Source organism: Xenopus laevis, chromosome 5L (genome assembly GCF_017654675.1).
Source record: "Xenopus laevis strain J_2021 chromosome 5L, Xenopus_laevis_v10.1, whole genome shotgun sequence".
NCBI classification, from domain to species: domain Eukaryota; kingdom Metazoa; phylum Chordata; class Amphibia; order Anura; family Pipidae; genus Xenopus; species Xenopus laevis.
In genome coordinates, this window is record NC_054379.1 from 149,499,411 (window position 1) to 149,521,326 (window position 21,916).

The window sequence follows — 21,916 nt, forward strand, 5'->3', positions numbered from 1 at the left end:
CCCTTCTACTTCACACTCCCTTCAAAAATGCAAATATTCAGGTACAGAATTCCATATATGGAAACCTGTTATCCAGACAGCTCTGAAATACAGTAAAGCCACCCCTACAGTCCATTTTAACAAAATAATTCTATATACACAGTGAAACCTCAGTTTCACATCCCCTGATGTTAGGCTTTCCTCATTTTACACCCATTTTTTGTAGTCCCAGATAATTATAGTGAATTTCAATGGATGCTTTTCCCAGATATTACACCAAAACTGTCCTCAGCTATTTTTAGTGAAATTAAGAGGTTTTTAATACTAACCAGATACATATTTTGTCCTATACACACACACACACACACACACACACACACACACACACACACACACACACAGAGATATACACATATAAAGCAGAAATGACCAGCAACACCGAGTCTTTTGGTGAAAAATTCAGAAGTGTATTAAAAATACATGTAAAGCCTTACATGTATTTTTAATACACTTCTGAATTTTTCACCAAAAGACTCAGTGTTGCTGGTCATTTCAGCTTTATTATTCATTTAACTTACCCTGCACCCAAGACAAGCTTCAAGTGCTGCCCACTTGAAATTACTATACACACATATATACATATACAGATTTGTGTACTTGAGTGCTCAGTGTTCTTTATGCTGATATAACGTTTTGCGGGAGCACCTGGGCTTTTTTGCCTTTTTCTAGGGATGAGTGTGCTGCTCTCCAGACTATATATCCATAAAACAGCCATATTGGGTTAATTTAATCAATTTTTTCTTAGCAGACAGCGTGCAGGGATTCAAATTAATTACAGACAAAACCCATTCAGACAAAACCCATTGTCTGGTCCCAAACATTCCCAATAATAGATCCTATACCTGGACACAAAGAATTATCCATCAGAACCTATAGGCATTACTTTACCTATGAACAAACATCTAATAATAAAGAGAAAATACACTACAGAGTCTTACTGAACTTCGAATATTTCAAAACAAAATATCTGTATTTTCATAAAAAGAACAAAAGGGGAGGGAAACCTTACCAGCCGCCATAATGTACTGCCCATCCCTGGAAACTTTAATGTTGGTACTGACTGTGGGCATTTCAAAATCCTGGATAAGCTCAATTCTCCTCCGAACGTCTATGGAGCAAGAAAGCATATATGATTAATACACAAGTGTAATGAGGACTGGTAACAAAAAAAGTCTCTCCTTTGCCTGTACCACTGCCTTTGTCCGAAAGGGTAAGTGAACAAATATTAACTAAATAATGTGGATACAGGTACTTGCAGTAATACATATATATATGCTGCACAACATTTAATAACACATTGTCAATAAGAGTTTGAAATTTACTACCGGAAGTACAGCCGTACCTGTTTCCACATCATTTAAATTAAAAGAGTTGCTGAGTAGCAGGTAGTTTCAAATAATACAAAGTAAGAAGTAGCACACCAAGGAATATATCACCAGACCATCCACATCAAAGGGTTTTAAAAACATCATTCACCAAGAGGAGTTACTTGGAAATATCTTGGTGCTGGGGATCAATATGCACCGGAAGATGTAATGTAGGAATTCAGGATAGAGATAAAGCCTGAACGTTAGAGACCAACTTGTAGCATGAAGAGAGAGAGGATCACACCACCCCAAAAGGATACAAATGTCGCTACTCACCCACATCCTTCTTCTGTAGAGCTCTCTTCTTGCGATCAGATAACCACTAGAATAGAAGACAAAAATAAAATGATCACAAAAACAGACAAATCTAAAATGCTCTACTAGAGAGATGTTGACTTCAGTCTGAGAACTACAAACCTCAGCTCTCCCTAGGCCTTTCTTCAACAACAGGAGTAGGAGAACCAGATTTAATACAACAACAGCTGAAGGGGCACAGATTGTAAATCCCTGATTTAGGTCTCTGATGGCTGCTCAGCCGTGCCTGCCTGTAGCACTTTCTTTAAGTGGCTGGTGTATTTAATAAAGCTCGGCTGATGCTTTCTTCGTTACTGAACGCATGTCTTCCCACCCAAAACCTAGCCCATCTCTTCCTTTCACTAATACAACTGATGGCATGACCATTAATCCTGTTAATTAAGCACACTGCTTGGACGTCATCTTCGACCAGTCTCTCTCTCCTTCTCTAATATTGCCCAAACCTGCCATTTCTTCCTTCACAATATATCCAAGATACACCCTTTCTTTAACAGGAAACAGCCAAATCAATACTTCATGCACTTATACTATCCTGTTTAGACTATTGCAATCTCCTACTAACCAGTCTTCCTGACTCCCACCTCTCCAATCAATCTTAAACTCTACTATCAGGATCCTCCTGCTCTCTCCCAAGAGGGAACCTGTCTAGCACCAACTAAAATCGTTACAAAGGCTGCCTGTAAAGCAAAGGATAGTACAGGTATGGACCTGTTATCCAGAATGCTCGGGTCCTGGGGGTTTTCCGGATAAAGGATCTTTCTATAATTTGGATCTTCATACCTTAAGTCTACTAGAAAATCATGTAAATATTAAATACATCCAATAGGCTGGTTTTGCTTCCAATAAGGATTAATTATATCTTAGTTTGGATCAAGTACAAGCTACAGTTTTATTATTAAAGAGAAAAAGGAAATCATTTTAAAAAATGTGGATTATTTGCATTAAATGGAGTCTATGGGAGAGCCTTTCCATAAATTGGAGATTTCTGGATACCAGGTTCCCGGATAACGGATCCCATACCTGTACATAAAACCCTACTACTAACATTCAAAGCCCTACACTCCTCTGCTCCTCACTACATTTCTTCTTTCGTACGTTCCACCTCTCAGAGCCACCTTCTCTTCACTCCATCCCTGAATTGTTCCATAAGGAATCCTCTCTCAATCTTCCTCTAGTTCTGGTACCTATTGGACAATGCCTTTACCTTGTGCACTTTTTCCCCTACAATTTGTGCCTTAGACTGTAAGCTCTACAGGGCAGGGACCTCCTTCCTACTCTGGCTCTTATCACATAGCACTTAAAGGGATACTGTCATGGAAAAACATGTTTTTTCCAAAACACGTCAGTTAATAGTGCTGCTCCAGCAGAATTCTGAACTGAAATCCATTTCTCAAAAGAGCAAACTGATTTTTTTTACATTCAATTTTGAAATCTGACATGGGGCTAGACATTTAGTCAGTTTCCCAGCTGCCCCAGTCATGTAACTTGCGCCTGCACTTTCTGGCAGGCTGTTATTTCTCCTTCTTAATGTAACTGAATCAGTCTCAGTGGGACTTGGCTTTTATTATTAAGTGCTGTTCTTCCAGGGAGCTGTTATTTTGTGTTAGGGAACTGCTATCTCTTTACCTTTCCATTGTTCTGTTGTTAGGCTGCTGGGGGGGAGGGGGTGATATCAGGGGTGCTTCGCCAATGAGGAGAGTTGAGGCTGTTGCCTCAGGCGCAGTGCCCCACTAGGTACCAGGGGCAGCAAAAATGCAGCTCCTGGTACTTTAAGAATGAATTTCCCGGGGGGGGTTGAGGCTGCTGCCTCAGGCGGCGGAGGGGCCAGGATCGCCCCTGGGTGATATCACTCCAATTTGCAGTACAGCAGTAAACAGTGATTGAAGTTTATCAGAGCACAAGTCACATGACTGGAGGCAGCTGGGAAATTGACAATATGTCAAGCCCCATGTCAGAATTCAAAATTGAATATAGCAAAATCTGTTTGCTCTTTTGAAAGTGCAGAATTCTGCTGTAGCAGCACTATTAACTGATGTGTTTTGAAAAAGACATGCTTTTCCATGACAGTATCCCCTTAAACTCTGTGACCTTATATGATCTCTGTGTACTGTGTATAGTTATTATATTTATTGTGTAACTTGTCCTCCCTGTGTGTACTTTTATATATTATATTTCACTTGTATGCATTGTACGGTGCTGCAGCTAATTAACAGTGCTTTAAAATAAAGTTATGCATACATACATACATACATAGAAAAACAAACATTTCATGGACGTCACTGACCAATAGCACACATCCCTTACTGGGCTTTTTTAAAGTAGCCCTGGTTTAAGGGGCAGTATTCCCATTTGTATAAGCTGGAACTGATACAGGTGACAAAACTGTGCTGCTGCCCCTGAGACTGAGAAACAAGAAGCATTTTTGGGAAAGGGAGAGGTTTGTTTGTACAAGGGTCATTCCCCCATATGTAATAAAAGGCACTAAGTTTGCCCAGGAGCAGTAACCCATAGCAATAATAAGTAGAATGCTTTTAAACAAGAGACCAGTAAAAGCTACCTTCTGATTGGTTGGTATAGGTTTCTGCTCCTGGGCAAACTTAGTGCCTTTTATTACATAGACCTAATTATTTCTATTTAAACAAACTGATTAAAGGGGGGGATAGTGTAGGAAAAACAAAACAAATACCCTTTTGTGTTTTTTTTATTAAAAGAATAGGCAGAAAACACACTATTTGGTTCAAGTTAGACTTCAGCTACACCACATGCTCATGGCCCAATGCTAAGTGTCAGATCCCATGTTTGATTTCCATTCTCTGGGTCTGACTCTTGAAACTGTACAGAAAAAGTCAGTGCTCGTGGATATCTGTTCATTAGCTGGCCGCTGCTACATTGTTTCAGGAGTCAATAACAACAGTGCAAAGAGCACAAACATGATCATTTCCTAAGTAAAGGGAAAGGTGGCACAGATACAGGCAGGCCAATCAGAGAGAGTGTCCCATGGCACCGAATAGCTCGAGTGCTGTAGATAAGGGACAAGCTCGACTCTTACCTCAGGGAGAGACTTCCCGCAGCTCAGATTATAAATCTTCACGTCGTTCACATTTGAGACCTGCATGTTTGTGGGGAACCTGGGGCTGAGATCTCTACATACCCCCAAAAACCAGCTCTGCCCAACACACCAACACACGTGGTATCGCTTCCTGGTACTTCCGGGTCTCGTGGTTACGGAACAGGAAAGAGGTCGTTAGACAGTGGATGGCGCCGCCATGTTGTGGTTGTCGTGGGACGAATAATTGCATTCTTGTCATCTACGCCTTAGTATAGTACCCATCTTCTGTGGCTATGTCGTACAAAATTACTCAGTCGTTAATAGCAACCAATGCCCATGTGTGAAACCCGCCAAAATCTGAGTTAGATCAGAAGAGCCCTCCCCAAATAGGTTTATGCCCTAATCTCCTAAAAAACTGCTTCTGAGTTGGGATTCTGTGCCCTCATCATTTATACAGCCATAACATTGCATATTAGTTTATAGACAATGTTTTTATCATTCACATTATTAGTGTATTATGCTTTAATTGCTTTGTGCCAACCAGGTATATATTGGGATTCAAAGTTAAAAACAAATTGCTGCAAGTACACAGAGGCCCAAACAGCCCAAGAAATAGTGACTGTCTATGGCATCTTACAGCAGCCCCTCTGGCATTTGCGTTTGCCGCAACCCACATATTGCCAGTCCGGGCCTAGTGCCAACATATTCCTCAGCACTTTCCAAAGATAGTTTATCAAATATATGGGCACATTCCATTATTATTATATTGAATGATCCGCAGGTAGAGTTGCCACCTGGCCGGTAAAAATGATGGTTGATTACAATGTTATTAATAGGGAAAAAAGATAACTATATAGGAAGGCTGGTATATTTTCCTGAAAAGGCGGCAACCCTATCTACAGAGATGTACCATGCACCCACCGGCTAAGGTCGCCACCTTTTCTGCAAAAATAAATACCGGCCTCCCAACTGTCCTATTTTTCGCGGGACAGTCCCGATTATGACAGCTCAACCAGCAGTCCTGAAATGTCGCAAGTTTCTCTTTGATCTCCTGCACTGAACAGCCAGAAAAAGATACAAGGTTTATGAAATGTAATGAAATAAGAGGCTTTAGGCAGAGAGCTCAGAATACTCGGCAGGTGCACTTAGATCAGGAGTCCCCAACCTTTTTCACCTGTGAGCCACATTCAAATGTAAAAAGAGTTGGGGAGCAACACAAGCATGAAAAAGTCCCTTGGGTTGCCAAATAAGAGCTGTAATTGGTTATTTGGTAGCCCCTATGTGGAATAGCAGTCTACAGGAGGCTCTTCTTGGTACAATAACTTTTTTTATGTAAATAAAACTTGCTTCCAAGCCTGGAATTCATAAATAACTACCTGCTTTGAGGACACTGAGAGCAACATCCAAGGAGTTGGAGAGCAACATGTTGCTCACGAGCTACTGGTTGGGGATCACTGACTTAGATACATTTGTAACCATTTAAGATAAGCAAAGATAGAATTTTAACTATTTAAGATAAGTAGGTCTCTTGGGGAACTTTGACTTGCAGTGTTGAAACTTTTCATAACTTGCAAAATATTGTAAAATGGATGTGGTATTTAGAGGGTGTGGCCACAAAATGGGAGTGGTCAAAAAATTGCCACGCTGTGCAGCGGCAGATCTTTTTCTCCCTCTTTCTGTTTTTCAAATGCTGGGAGGTATGGAAAGCAAGATGGTGTGTTGTTATTGAACCCTGCAGTGGCGTAACTACCAGGGGAGCAGGGGGTGCAATTGTACCAGGGTCCACTCCCCCTTGGTGCCCGCCAGAGATCACGTCGCAGCGCGGAGGGCCTGCTGGAGATCGCAACGGTAAGTCTCAATTTTATCTGCAGGAGTAAACCAGAGTACAAGGAGAACAGGTGAACTTCATGCAGAAATAGTCCACTGGTTGGCATCAAGACATCAGCACTGCAAGATAGCAATGCCACCCCTGCATTACCATACTGAATATACAGTAACAGCAGAAAGGTCTACTAACAGCAAGAAGAGTAATCGAAAATCCCTATTTAATGACACAAAATGTCTATCCTTGCTCTTTGTTCTGTCTACATCCAAGTAAAGCTGCAGATATGAAGAGTCCATTTGTGGTAAATTCACCTAGAATATTATTTCTCATTTAAAAAATATTGAGGGGGCAGTTAACCCTTTGGCCAACACGAGTTTAATGAATATAATTTGTTCCCAGCATACCTTTGTTTGTTGTTTTGATCACAAAAACAGATGGTGTTTATTATTTCTTGAGCACCAACACTGCTCAGTGAATTCATGTAAATAAGGGGGCATACTGACAACAAATCTGTTTTATTTTAAGAAAATATACTTTTGGTATTACAGAACTGCTCCTAAGATTTAAAGTTTTCACCAGGATCTTAAAGGGAAATAATACCCCCTTTTATTTCCATGAGCTCATTCAGGTGGGCTTAAGTAGAAAAATTGCATAAACAGTATCTGAACTGCAAAAAATATATATTTTTTTACACGCACACTTGATGATAGCCTATTCCCAGCTCCTTATAACCATTTCACAACCCCTCTGAGGGCAGCGACACACTGTCAGATTCGGGGAGATTAGTCGCCCGGTGACAAATCTCCTCTTCTTCGGGGCGACTAATCTCCCCAAACTGCCTTCCCACCAGCTAGAATGTAAATCGCCGGCGGGATGGCACTTGGAGCGATTCGTTTTCCGAAGTTGCCTCACGAGAAAACTTCGGACGACTTGGAAAACGAAGGGCTCCGAGTGCCATTCTGCTGGCGATTTACATTCTAGCTGGCGAAAAGGCAGTTCGGGGAGATTAGTCGTCCCGAAGAAGAGGAGATTTGTCGCTGGGCGACTAATCTCCCCTAATCTGACCGTGTGTCTCTGCTTTCTAGAGATGCGCAGAAAGCAGAGGGACTGCATGTAAACAAGATAGTGTCTATGCACCTTTTCTACATAATACCAACTGAATTTGCTCATGTCAAAAAGGGGGGCATATTTACCCTTTTAACTAATGTCAAATACTGCCCCCAACATTTATGTATGGGCGCTGTCTCACTGCATACATGGGGTGGATTTCAGCTTGAACACTGTTCTTTTTATGGTTGAGTTACAAACGTAAGAAATTGTAGCGAGGCTAAGAAAACATAATTTGTAGTATTATTAAAAAAAAGATATAAAATATTTTTTTTTCATAGAAGGGGTTATTACTGTATAAAAGTGTAACTTGCACTTTATTTAAAAAAAAATAAATAAAAAAATTCCTCTTTCAAAAAATTTAACAGATGCCTCAAAATGACTTTTTTCATAGAAGGGATTATTACTGTATAAAAGTGTAACTTGCACTTTCTGGCCCACCTGCAAACTGCAATTTTTTTATGCCTCAAAATAACTTTTTTTCATAGAAAGGGTTATTACTGTATAAAAGTGTAACTTGCACTTTATTAAAAAAAAAAAGATTCCTCTTTCAAAAAATTTAACAGATGTCTCAAAATGACTTTTTTCATAGAAGGGATTATTACTGTATAAAAGTGTAACTTGCACTTTCTGGCCCACCTGCAAACTGCAATTTTTTTACTGTAGAAAAGTACATTTTTGTCTGTAGCTAAATTGTCTTATAGAAGTTACCAGGTGTGCAATGGAAAGCAACAATCATGCAAATGTATACGGTGAAACATAAATGTGAGGAATGAGAGATATTTTAATCGACACCTGAGAAATAATTCCATGACAGATATAACATTTCACTGGATGGCGACTGTAAGAAGAGATGATCTCAGTGTCATGTTTGCTGTTAGGTAATATTTCTGCAACAAACAATGTTTGTTGTTTTGTGGGGCTGCTCGGGGACTAAATGATGTCCCGCCACCTTACGGGAGGTGGAGGGGGACTGAATGGGAACAGCCCTAAATAAAAACAAACGTCACAGCAGGGCCACCTACCGGGCCCAGATAAAACCTGAGCTGCTGGGGAAGTGCAGGACACACAGGTGAGAGCTGTCACTAGCTGAGGATCGGGAGCAGTGGAACAGAGAAAGACACAGACCCAGGGAAAGGAACAAGAAAAGAAAAGGCTGGTGCATATCAAAAACTTCAGGCAAAGCAGAGTCTTCCTTCTCTCTTCCAGCTCCTCAGGTGGAGTCAAGTTTTGATTTTACTCACAGGGGGCTGGCTATGAAAATAACATTTCTACACCATAAGGTAAGAGACTCTATACATGGGCAGCATGTTTCTCTTAAAATTTCTGCAGATCAACTACATTTAAATAAAACTGCATTTATGCTAGAGGTAGCAGGATTCTAAAAGTAATGGTGCCTGTTCCCTAGATCACTTTGACGTCTAATATGTTAAACTGATTGTCTTAGGATACTGGGAAGTGTAGTTTGGCAACAGAGGTAGAGACAAATGTTGGCAATAAAATCAGATCCCAATATACTGGCTGAAGGGTTGGATTTTCTCATCAGGTGATAAACTGCATTGTAGATATAATTGTAACATTTTAGCCTACCTTAATCTATAAATCTGATAAAAATGGGAAGTGGGGTAAGATTATTTCCAGCCAAGCAAATAGACCTTGGGTTTGATGGAAAAAAATAAAATTTTGACATGGTCGGGGTAATCACTTTCTGCAGAGTTGAGGATCTTAAAGGGATCATGTCATCGGAAAACATGTTTTTCAAAGCGCATCAGTTAATAGTGCTACTCCAGCAGAATTCTGCACTGAAATCCATTTCTCAAAAGAGCAAACAGATTTTTTTATATTCAATTTTGAAATCTGACATGGGGCTTGACATTTTGTCAATTTCCCAGCTGCCCCTGGTCATGTGACATCCCTTTAGGGTTTTTCCACTGAAACCGAAGATCTGTTAGCAACAATAATATAACAATGTCTGATCTATCTATCTTTCCTCTAGTAAATCAGGAAATCAAGTACATATTTTGAGCGAAAATGTCTGAATTGTGGTTAATTTCGGTGCCTGGGGATAAAACTAACCTGGCAGCGCTGGATAGAATGAACACAGTGACTTCCAAGGCAAACTTGTCCAGCAATGCTAAATTTGTCATACCAGAACTGAAGGTGAGTGACAAAGCTGAGCATCTCTTTCAACACTTAATATGTTTATTGTTTTGTATAGGGAGTGAAGGTCAAACCCTCTTTGCTTTCCAAAATCGCTCCTACTGGGCTTTACTTGTCTTAATCCTCATGCCATATCCCAGATGCTGTAAAATATCAAATTTTCCTTGAGAGTTGACAGCTATATATACATTTCTGGAGATGTAGATTAACAACACATAGTGGACGACACATATGACTGCCCTATGTGTTATAAATAGAGGTTACTGGCATATAGACAATGTCTTTCTTAGTGTTGATTTCATAGCAAGACATTGGCTGGTAGGTACAGAACTTCTTTAGCAAGAAAGTCCAGATTGTACTGATGTTGAATCTACTTTCAGGGAAGCTACCATTGCTATGACATTGACAAAATTCAGGGTCATATATACAATTATATATAGCTTATGATTGAAATCCCCTTTTAGAAATTGGAACATTGGAAACATCTAGGACAGTAGTCTAATGAAACCGGGCATTGTGGGGAATGCTCTGCTGTTGTGATCATCTGGTCACTAGATCAAGATCTACTTGCAGGTTACCATCTAATTGGACACCAATGTTCTAGTAACTTGGTCCAGTCAGCCATTCATTTGCGATTATGAAACAGGACTTTCTGGAAGATATGTGGGAGGTCTGACCTTCACTCCTCTAGGGCATTTGGTAGAGACATCACAAGTGGTTGGAACCAGCTTGTTCTGAGCAAAGCAGGGAATAACCCAGAGGCACATAATATGTTTTTGGTTGAGGGCTACAGTATAGTTCCTTCTTGAAATAGACAATTAAGGAACCAGAGTATTTTATATTTTGATTTTTACATATAATACATTACTTGTACATTCATTGTACAGGTATAGGATGCGTTATCCGGAAACCCATTATACAGAAAGCTCTGAATTATGGAAAGGCCTTCTCCCTTAGACTCCTTTATAATCAAATAATACATTTTTTTAAAATGATTTCCTTTTTCTCTGTTATAATAAAACAGTCCCTTGTACTTGATCCCAACTAAGATATAATTAATCCTTATTGGAGACAAAACCAGACTATTGGGTTTACATGATTTTCTAGTAGACCTAAGGTCCAAATTATGGAAAGATCCCTTATCCGGAAACTACCAGGTCCAGAGCCTTCTGGATAACAGGTCCCATGCCTGCACTAAGCAAGAAACTTTCTATTGAAATATTATTATTTATTGAGTTTTACATTATAAGGAAGTCAGGGACAGTGCACTCAAGCAATAAGTAAATATCTTAAAGGGGTTGTCCACCTTTAAATTAACTTTTAGTATGATGTAGAGAGTGATATTCTGAGACAATTTGCAATTGGTTTTTATTTTTTATTATTTGTAATTTTTGAGTTATTTAGTTTTTTATTCAGCTGCTCTCCAGTTTGCAACTTCAGCAGTCTGGTTGCTAGGTTCCAAATTACCCTAGCGCCATGCATTGATTTGAATAAGAGACTGGAATATGAATACGAGAGGGTCTACATTTGTAGCCTTACAGAGCATTTTTTTTTTTTAGATGGGGTCAGAGACCCCCATTTGAAAGCTGGAATGAGTTAGAAGAAAAAGGCAACTTTTTCAAAAACTATACAAATTAAATAATGGAGACCAATTGAAAAGTTGCTTAGGACTGGCCATTCTATAAGATACTAAAAGTTATCTTAAAGGTCCAGAACCATTCCTTTAAATACAGAATAACATTTCACAGTTCCTTAGGGGAATTATGGGCAGGCCCGGACTGAGAATTAAAATAGGCCCTGGCATTTCAGGTACACAGAGGCCCAACCAGCCCCCAGCAGCCCACTAAATACTGACTTTTTATGGCACCTTATAGCAGCCCCTCTGGCATTTGCCAGAACCCACAGATTGCCAGTCCGGGCCTGATTATGGGGGTAGGGAGTCGGGGGAGAGTGTAAGTAGGAGTACATTTCTGGGGACCAGAAGGCTGGTACCCACACCCAACAGATCTTCTTGTTATCAGTAATTCTAGGTGGACCCTCAAGATACTGAGGGGCCCCTGAAAGGTAAGCACAGGCTCTGACAAATCTTTGTGAAAATCTTTGCATTCTAGGCCATCCTATCCTAAGTAGTATGCCAGTATCTCTGTGTTTAATTAGAATTCTTCATATCTTGGACACCAGCATGTCAGAAAGATCAGCAGCTTAATAGAACATATTCAGATACAGAGAAAACAAAGGTTATTGTGAAAATGAAACCAGGTTTCCACCCCTACAAATCGAACAGGCATTGCCCCTAAGATTATTATGCCCCTACAGAAAATAATTCAATTTCAGGCCAGCCACAAGTAGCAGCTACTAATTTTCCTGTGTGACCTGTACTATCCCGTCTCATTGTTTTACCTTGTCCTTATTTAAATGCAATATAAGTTCTACAAGGCATTCTGGGCTCTATATAAATAATGATATATACTTTCAGGTGGGGACTTTGGATGCCCTTGTTGGACTCTCAGATGAATTGGGGAAACTCGATACGTTTGCTGAAAGGTAAAACAACTCTTATTTACTACACACAATCCAGGAGCTGCTTCTGTTTTGAAATATACACTGATCTTGTTTAAGCCAAACATAGGCTCGCCCCTCTCTGGATCTGGTACTAAACAGAAGTGGACAGGTTTGGCCCCAACTCACTTTACTGCTGTGTAAAGTAACTACAAATGAGCCAAGGCTGTGCATATTCCTTGTGCAAATGAGCCAAGGCTGTGCATATTCCTTGTGCAATGAAAAACTCATTGTGTTGACAGTATTTTCACCTAACCGGTACAGGAATGTAATGTACTGTTGGTCTTTACTCACTACTAAAGCACAAAGTCAGTACAGAATCATATGGCATTTGTATTATGGGTAATATATATAGAGCATCTGTATTTTGTTTGAATATCTCTGTGTTTTATAAACATAATGGGACATACTTTAATATATTGCCTTTCCGTTGTTTGCTGAACTTGCTTGTAGTTGTAGTTCAGTGACCACTTGGGTTATTGTCATTATTGTTATCTTTACAGTAATGTGTATCTATGTGATATCTAGGTCTCAATGCAATAACATGTCTGTGGGCAGTTGCTTGACTCAGCAGCCTGGATAGGACTTTGTCAATTTAGGCAGAAGAGTGGAAAAGATTAAAAACAGAATTAAGTAAAGAGAAATTGTTCGGGGTCAGTATGCCTTTAAAGGTTTTCATTTACAAACGGTTCTCCAAGGTTAATGAACTATATAACCAGCGCTAATGGTTGTAACTCAACCTTTGCAAACAAATGATGTCACTGCGTTCTAGCTGCAGCTTTCGTAAACGCGGACCATTATGCTTAATGCATGATACAATGACGTGGCTTCCAGTCGTCTGATGGCGGCTTTGCTGAAAAACAGTATAATGTGTTTTAGGATAACTTCATATTTATTTAACAAAGATTTAACAACAAAGATAGCGCTAGGAAACAAGAGCTGGACCATTTTACCCCTTAGAGCCCCAAAAATGACCACTTGAATATCTATTCATCCTTTGGCAAGTCCTGTGTGTAACGTCTGCTTTTAAAGGCTAAGTAGACCTTTAAAATAAGTGAATATAATTGATTGATAATATATATATATTAATTAGGGATGCACCGAATCCAGGATTCGGTCAGGATTCGCCTTCTGCATATGTAAATTAGTGGTGGGGGGGGAATCAAGTGACTTTTTGTCACAAAAAAAAGGAAGTAAAAAATGTTTTCCCCTTTCAACCCCTAAATTGCATATGCAAATTAGGATTTGGTTTGGTATTTGGCCGAATCTTTTGCGAAGGATTCAGGGGTTCGGCCAATCCAAAATAGTGGATTTATATATTATTTATAATTGATGAGGATGAAATTCTAAGCACTTTTGCAATGTACATTCATTATATATTTTTTAATTACAAGATATTAAAGGATACATGTACTGTTAATATAAATGAATTTTGTTACAACAGCGCCACCTGCTGGTCATTTTCTGACCAGTCTGACCACCAAGTAGTCAAGGAAGTTGTCAGGAGAAAAAAAGAGGCTGTGCTCATGTTCTTCTGCTTAGGAAAATAATTATAAGCCTTTCTCAAAGCTTTCCTAAGCAGAAGAACATCAGAGCAGCCTCTTTCTTTCTCCTGACAACTTCCTTGACTACTTGGTGGTCGGACTGGTTGGAAAATGACCAGCACGTGGCGCTGTTGTAATAAAATCCATTCATATTAACAGTACATATATCCTTTAACATCTTGGAATAAATAAATAAATAAATAAATAATGAATGTACATTGCAAAAGTGCTTAGAATATCATCCAGCGCTGTTGTAATAAAATTCATTCATATTAACAGTACATGTATCCTTTAATATCTTGGAATTAAAAAATAAATAAATAATGAATGTACATTGCAAAAGTTCCCATGGGTCCATAGCTGGTTAGAATAACATATAAAGGGCACGCCAAACGTCTGGAAGAAGTCTGGAATGCACGCAGCTTCCTGCAGGTCTGTTAGTCAAGGTGAGGGTTAATGGGCTTCTCTTATGAGCAGTCACCTATGGATAAGGTATCACATTGTCAGGAAACAGAACAGACAGGCAACTGAACTCTGCCTACCCTGTGCAAAATGGTTGCAACGAAAGTAGAGTACTTAATATTTTATAAGGCAAATATTCACTGAAGGTCTGTGTGTGGGAAAGGAGGGATCCAGATAAGGTCTTTGGACTAAAGTACAGTCCAGCAATAAAGCAATCACCCAAGGCCATTATATAATTTTGCCAAAGATAAAGACCCCCACATTGTACGCTTTAGGGTCAGGGCACAGGCTCAGATTCGGGGAGATTAGTCGCCTGGCGACAAATCTCCTCTTCATCGGGGCGACTAATCACCCCGAACTGCCTCCTGCCGGCTAGAATATAAATTGCCGACTGGATGGCACTCGGAGCGCTTCATTTTCCGCAGTCGCCTGATGTTGCCTCACAAGGAAACTTTGGGCGACTTCGGAAAATGAAGCGCTCCGAGTGGGGCACAGGGGTGGCAGTTTGGGGTGATTAGTCTCCCCAAAGAAGAGAAGATTTGTTGCCGGGTGACTAATCTCCCCGACCTCTGCCCTAAATTTTACGTCCCCAATCCCAATTGTGTGCAATTTTGGTTTTACCCCAGAATTTGGTTCATATTGCTAATTAAGCATCTGTGAAACTGGCTTCATCCCTGTCGAGTACCTCGATTAGTGCCAAGGGGAACAGGTGGCACGAAGAGAGGCAGAGGATGCCCCCAGAACAGTTCTTCATTTGAGCACAGGGCTTAGTGCAAATGGTTCAAGTTTCTGTTCCACTAGATAGTTTGGCAGAACAATAGCTTTATTAGAACACTATTCCCCTTGGTTGGAATGTTCCAGCCTGAACTTGGTTTTCAAAAAATGCCTCACTGTAGCCACCTCTTCATAAGGGCCTATCCCGAAAATATCTGGAGGCACTACTGATTTTGGGCAGTGCCACAAAGATTGTTCTAGAGAAGCCACTGCAGTCGGGAAGTCAGCAGTGGATAGAAAAGTCCCCTCCTAATTATTACTAATACTACTTTTTATATCACATTGGGTTCTTTATAAAAAGTGGAGAGCTATCAATGCCTGATTGTTGGGCTAAAAGGAACACACAGTAACAACAAAAAATGAAAGTTTTTTAAAATAATTAAGATATATTGTAATGTACTGTTGCTCTGCACTGGTAAAACTGGTGTGTTTGCTTCAGAAACACTACTATAGTTTATATAAACAAGCTGCTGTGTAGTCATGGGGCAGCCATTCAAGCGCAGGATGCTCAATAGATTACAGATTTAAATTCTGTATAATCCTTTTGTATACAGAGCTGTTATCTGCTGTGTGGCCTGTGCCTTTTCTCCTTATTCAGCTTTGAATGGCTGCCCCCATGGCTACACAGAAGCTTGTTTATATTAACTATAGTAGTATTTATAAAGCAAACACACCAGTTTTACCAGTGCAGCGCAACAGTACAGTATGTTTTCGTTACTTTAAAACACTTACATTTTTTTTGTTAACGTTCTTTTAACAATAGGGAATATGAGATGGGCATAGAAAAGTTAATCTTAGCCCTACTGTTGCCTTGTTAAACCACCTATCCTCCTGCAATAAGGCCTGGATTTTGTTGAGAGGCCACCGAGGCCAGGCCAACTACATCCACATTGGTTCAGAAAAACTGGGGATGCGCAGGAGATACGATAGTTTTTTATATTTACATTGCACCAATCCCCATTACTCCGGTCTCGATGATGAAAATTTGAGTGACTTAAAGGGAGGGGTCAGGGGTGACGAACGACAGTGGGCCTAAGAGCGCCCACTATGTAAATCTGGCCCTGCCTGCACTCCTCCTACCCACAACTGCTACTCTGTGACACCCCGATATGTGTGGGGTTCATGCATTTGCCAGAATCCACAGATTGCCAGTCCAGGGCTGGGTTCAGGTTAGATTCCCCCTAACAAAGGCAGCTCTGGAAAATAATATATACATGTATGGGACCTGTTATCCAGAATGCTTGGGACCTGGGGTTTTCCGTATAACTCATCTTTCCATAATTTGGATGTTTTGTCCTTAAGTCTACTAGAAAATCATATAAACATTAAATAAATCCAATAGGCTGATTTTGCCTCCAGTAAGGATTAATAATTATATCTTAGTTGGGATCAAGTACACGGCACTGTTTTATTATTACAGAGAAAAAATAAATTATTTTAAAAAATTCAGATTATTATATTATAATGGAGCCTATGGGAGACGGCCTTTCCGTAATTCGGATCTTTCTGGGCATCGGGTTTCCGGATAACGGATCCCATATCGGTAATATAAAGCAATTGACGATGAGGAAGGAGAGACGCTATGGTTTCTAAAGCTCTGGGAAATGCCAGTGTACAGTACAGGCTGCTCACTATGGCCTATTACTGTCAGACACACGGAGGCTCAGTAACTTGGTAGGGTGCAACCATCACTGCTGCGCCAGCTAAGAATAACACTGATGGGCAGAAGTATTTAGAGCAAGCTGTATCCTTATTGTGTGATCATTTATTCATGTCCCATCCGTCTTTAGCTCTGAGTCTTTTTCCATGTCTGTCTTGCTGGGTTGGTTTATCTGTTCTAGTTTAACTTATGTCTCATAGGAATACTATCTTTTCTTAAAGGATCAGTAACATAATTTAAAAAAAAAAAAAAAAAAAATTAATTAGTATACCACGAAAAAAAACCCACAAGACTAATTAAACTTTAAAATTGCACAGCGTTTATTAAGAAATAACTAACTGAAACTCCACTTGCAAAAGGCGACCGGGCGACGATCCATCATGCGGCGCTCGATTTCTCCTCCCTGGCTATCTCCTATAAGAAAGGCAGGGAGGAGAAATTGAGCACCACACGATGGATCGCCGGATTGCCTTTTCTTTTTTAAATTTCTTTATTTAATTAGTTTTTCCAAACAAAAAACATAGTAAATACAAAATACAAAAACAATAACCAAGAAAGAAAATAACAAAAAAAAGGGTACAGAAAAAAAAGGGGTAGGGGAAAAGATACTTTTCACCTCCTTATACCCTATTTGAGATCACATTACAGGACTTATCCGATTCTCCCATAAACCTATGCCATGGATGCCATGTTTTCTATTGCCTTTTCTAACGAGGAGTGCAAGCAAAGTTTCGGTAAGTTATTTCTTAATAAAGGCTGTGTGATTTTAAATTTTAATTAGTCTTTGTGGGGTTTTTTTTGGAGTATACTAAGAATTTCTTAAAAAAATGTTCATGTTACTGGTCCTTTAAGCATTTGTAGAATATCTGGCATGGGCTTTACTAGGTTTTACACTGTAATATGAAGACCAAGCTGTTAGCTGTCTGCTGGTTGCAGATGCTGGGAAATATAGTTTTTAAAGGAACAGTAACATCAAAAAATTTAATTGTTTTAAAGTAATAAAAAAATAATGCAGTGTTGCTCTACACTAGTAAAACGACTGTGTTTGCTTCCAAAACACTACTATTGTTATATAAATAAGCTGCTGTGAAGCAATGGGGGCAGAAAAGGCTCAGGTTGCACAGCAGATAGAAGATAAGATCTGCAGAACATAATGGTGTTATCTGTTACCTGTGCCATTTAGCCTTTTTTCAATTTCTGCCATTGCTAAACAGCAGCTTGTTTATATGAACTATAGTAGTGTTTCTGAAGCAAACACATCAGTTTTACCAGTGCAGGGTAACACTACATGATATATATAGTTAAAACCCTCATTTATTGGTGTTACTGTTCCTTTAAAACCTAGAAGCCCTCAGCTTTGATTCCCCTGTAGGCCATCTCTTGAGTGTCAGTGACACTGCACGTGCTCAAGATGATATTACAGGGCTGCTTATTAATTGTTTCTTGTGGTTTCTATGCTTCCATGTAATCTGAATTAATCACAATTAATTGGTCGTGTATCATGAATGTTATATCCCTATGTTAGTCCCTAAGCTCCGGTAAGTTACAGCACCCCAGAGTATGACCTGTGAATCAGTAGAAAAAAGTATAATAAGCTAATAGAGGCAACTTGAAGATGTCCAAGCGCTGTTAGAAAAGGCCAAAATACACAATATAGCATTTTTAGCCTAATTTTCTATTGTTTTTTTTCTCCATGATTCTCCATCTCCGGACAAAATGGTGACCCCCTATGCACAACTTTGAAGCATACCTCCCAACTGTCCCGTTTTCAGAAGGCAGTCCCTCTTTTGACAGCTCAACCTGCAGTCCCTCGTTTGTACTGGGAAGTCCTGATTTTCTCTGCACTGAACAGCCAGAAAAAGATACAATGTTTCTAACTTAATTTGGCGTTTGGCAGAGAGCCCAGAACAGCCACAGCTGCAGATAAGATACTTTTTGTAACAATTTTGAGATAAGCAAATAAGTAATTGTGACAATATAAGATAACAGGTCTCTTAGGAGAAGTTAGACTCACAGCTTAAAGGGCAATTCACCTTCATTAGCGAAACTGTAATAACTGGAAAAAACCCACAGAAATATGTTCAAACTTTCATAACCTGCCAAATTTTTGTAAAATGAACATGTTAAGCAGGGGGTGTGGCCACAAAATCGCCGTGATCAAAAAATTCACCTCACATGACCAGTGCCAGTAACAGTTACGGTACAATATACAATCATTTTTTTTTCAGCTTGATTAAGAAGATTGCACAATATATAGGAGACGTCATGGATGATTCAACTGACAAAGCCCAAGAAACTTTGCTGGCGAATGGAGGTGAGCTGCGAATTCAACCCCTAACCCTTCATTATCCCTGACCCTAATACACTGGCTATTCAGCTCTAATAATATGATATAAAAACAGACTAAATAACTAGGCCACAGTCCTGTACAGATTTCTATATTGCTATTCTCTATTCTCAGTTGCCTGCCTGTAATGAATCTTATTTTGTACAAGACCTTATTAATGTACCTGTTATCCAGAATGCTCAGGACCTGGGGTTTTCCGGGTAATGGATCTTTCTGTAATTTGGATCTTAATACCTTAAGTGTACTAGAAAATCATGTAGACATTAAATAAACCCAATAGGCTGGTTTTGCTTCCAATAAAGATTAATTATATCTTAGTTGGGATCAAGTACAAGCTACTGTTTTATTATTACAGAGAAAAGGGGAATCATTTTTAAAAATTTGGATTGACTAGATTTGGATAACAGATCCCATACCTGTAGTATATTGTTTATGGCTGTTGTGTATTAAGTGGTCCTGCAGAACAGAGTTTATTCTACACCTATACAGGTATCCGTTATCTGGAAACCCATTCTCCAGAAAGTTCCGAATTACGGAAAGGCCGTCTCCCATAGACTCCATTATAATAAATTAATCCAAATTTTTAAAAATTATTTTCTTACTCTCTGTAGTAATAAAACAGTATATTGTACATGATCCAAACTAAGATATAACGAATTCTTATTGGAAGCAAAACCAACCTATTGGGTTTATTTAATGTTAACATGATTTTCTAGTAGACTTGTGGCATGAAGATCTAAATTATGGAAAGATCCATTATCCGGAAAACCCCAGGTCCCAAGTATTCTGTATTCACCTTTAATGATACATCAATGATAAGACACTTCTTTTTGCCTCCTCGTTTATATTTTATATATTTGATATATGTGTTTTATGTTCTGAAAAATACAACTTATTTGTACCTGTGCCAATCTGCTTCTTGGTCCCCATGTAACCATGAGCTTCAAACATGATGTTCTTTCAGGGAAGAAGAAGAACGCTAAAAACATGCACAGTATGTAACAATGTGTTTGCGGTGCATTTTTAAAAAGAGAACATTTTCAGCATGAATTTTACGTGTTCCTTCCTTTCGAGACCTGTCAATCTAGTTGTAGGGGTACAGTGATCAGGTTACGATGGATTTCTGAAGTAACAGCCTCGTAGCTTGGTCACCATATCCATATGACTTAGATAACAACGCTGTTCTGTCTTATGAATGCCGCCTTTATCTCATTACTCCTCTGCATGTGCCAAAACTGTTACATTTTTTGGAGTATTTGCACCTCGGCAGTAACAGAAATAGCTGCTTTGTTGGCAATAGAATTTATAACCATAACCAACAAACCTGTTTTTTGCAGTGATGTTAAAACTGGATTTCTCTTATGTATACTCCTTTCCTATAGAGAACTGCCACAAGCTGGATTTTTGGAAGTTATTTCAGATACTACTGTAATGTAATTTTCTTTGGGTTTTTTTTTATTGGACACTACTGTTTTAATCAAGGGTGTAATAACAGGTGCAGAGCCCGTGACTTGGACCCAGGAATATACTGTAGCAGACCTAGTGAAGTAACTAGAAATTAGAGGGTTATCTGATAGGGCTCATTTAGATACTGATATGCGATGGTGGAAAATCCATCCAATGTCAACCAATCACCAAACAAGCAAGTATTTTCATGATTTGGGAACGCAATTGTTAAGCTAGAATAAGGGATCCCCAACCTTTTGAACCCGTGAGCAACATTCAGAAGTAAAAGGAGTTGGGGAGCAACACAAGCATGAAAAATGTTCTTGGGGTGCCAAATAAGGGCTGTGATTGGCTATTTGGTAGTCCCTATGTGGATTGTCAACCTACATTTAGGCTTTGTTTGGCAGTACAACTGGTTTTTATACTTCCAAAACTTGCCTCCAAGCCTGGAATTCAAAAATAAGCACCTGCTTTGAGGCCACTGGGAGCAACATCCAAGGGGTTGAAGAGCAACATGCTGCTCACGAGCTACTGGTTGGGGATCACTGAGCTAGATGAAGCTCATCTGAACACACTGTTGATTAGTCTGTAATAAGATCAAAAAAGGGACCACATTAACAGCTTGACTGAGTGTGAGTGATCCATAGCTCTAACAAGGATACTGATAAGGGTTGCCACCTTTTCTGGAAAAAAATACCGGCCTTCCTATATTTTTATAGCCAGGTGGCAACCCTAATACTGATATAGGAGTAAAAGTTGGATGGGGCGCACCAGAAAGCTTGCCTGAATAATATATGGCTGACACACACATAACTGGGCAGGTTAAATTCCACCGCATGAGGAGCACATTGACATGTTGATGCAGTTTTTGTTCAATGGGTCTTAGCCCTATCTGGACCAGCAAATGGTTGACCAAATTGGGCCAAGATATGCTTGTTTGGTAATGTCACCAAACAAGTGGATCTGGCCATGTATCAGTCATTCAGTTATAGTTCCATAAATAGCACGACAGCAAAAGTTTCACCCCAAATCTTATCTAAGTAACCTTCATGCTGATCTTTCCGGTGTTCCCGAAAAGCAAATAAGCATTGTGCCCAAATCTCACCCTAACAGACTTTCAGGCTGACCCGCACCCACTGCTACTACTCCATGCCCCCCACAGGGGCAGCCACACACTTTAGGAACAAGAGACTTACCAGGAACATTAAATCAGTTATAAGAATGTAATTAGTGAAAAATAAATTGTCGTCTATATATCCATC

At 39.5% G+C, this 21,916-nt stretch overlaps 2 protein-coding genes across 2 annotated transcripts in view; one reads left to right on the top strand and one right to left on the bottom strand.

Annotated features, from left to right (window-relative positions):
* nol10.L (nucleolar protein 10 L homeolog) overlaps positions 1–4,933 on the bottom strand; it is a 58,529-nt gene extending 53,596 nt beyond the window's left edge. The window contains 3 exon segments of the mRNA NM_001089268.1: positions 1,049–1,147; positions 1,683–1,728; positions 4,771–4,933. Coding sequence (NP_001082737.1) covers positions 1,049–1,147; positions 1,683–1,728; positions 4,771–4,836 — 211 coding nt within the window. The 5' untranslated portion in view covers positions 4,837–4,933.
* Positions 4,934–8,756: 3,823 nt separating this feature from the next.
* Positions 8,757–21,916, top strand: part of atp6v1c2.L (ATPase, H+ transporting, lysosomal 42kDa, V1 subunit C2 L homeolog) — a 28,514-nt gene continuing 15,354 nt past the window's right edge. Inside the window, exons 1-4 of the mRNA XM_018264010.2 lie at positions 8,757–8,985; positions 9,699–9,862; positions 12,339–12,406; positions 19,090–19,175. Of these exons, the coding sequence (XP_018119499.1) occupies positions 9,734–9,862; positions 12,339–12,406; positions 19,090–19,175 (283 nt within the window). The 5' untranslated portion in view covers positions 8,757–8,985; positions 9,699–9,733. The remainder of the gene's footprint in view (positions 8,986–9,698; positions 9,863–12,338; positions 12,407–19,089; positions 19,176–21,916) is intronic.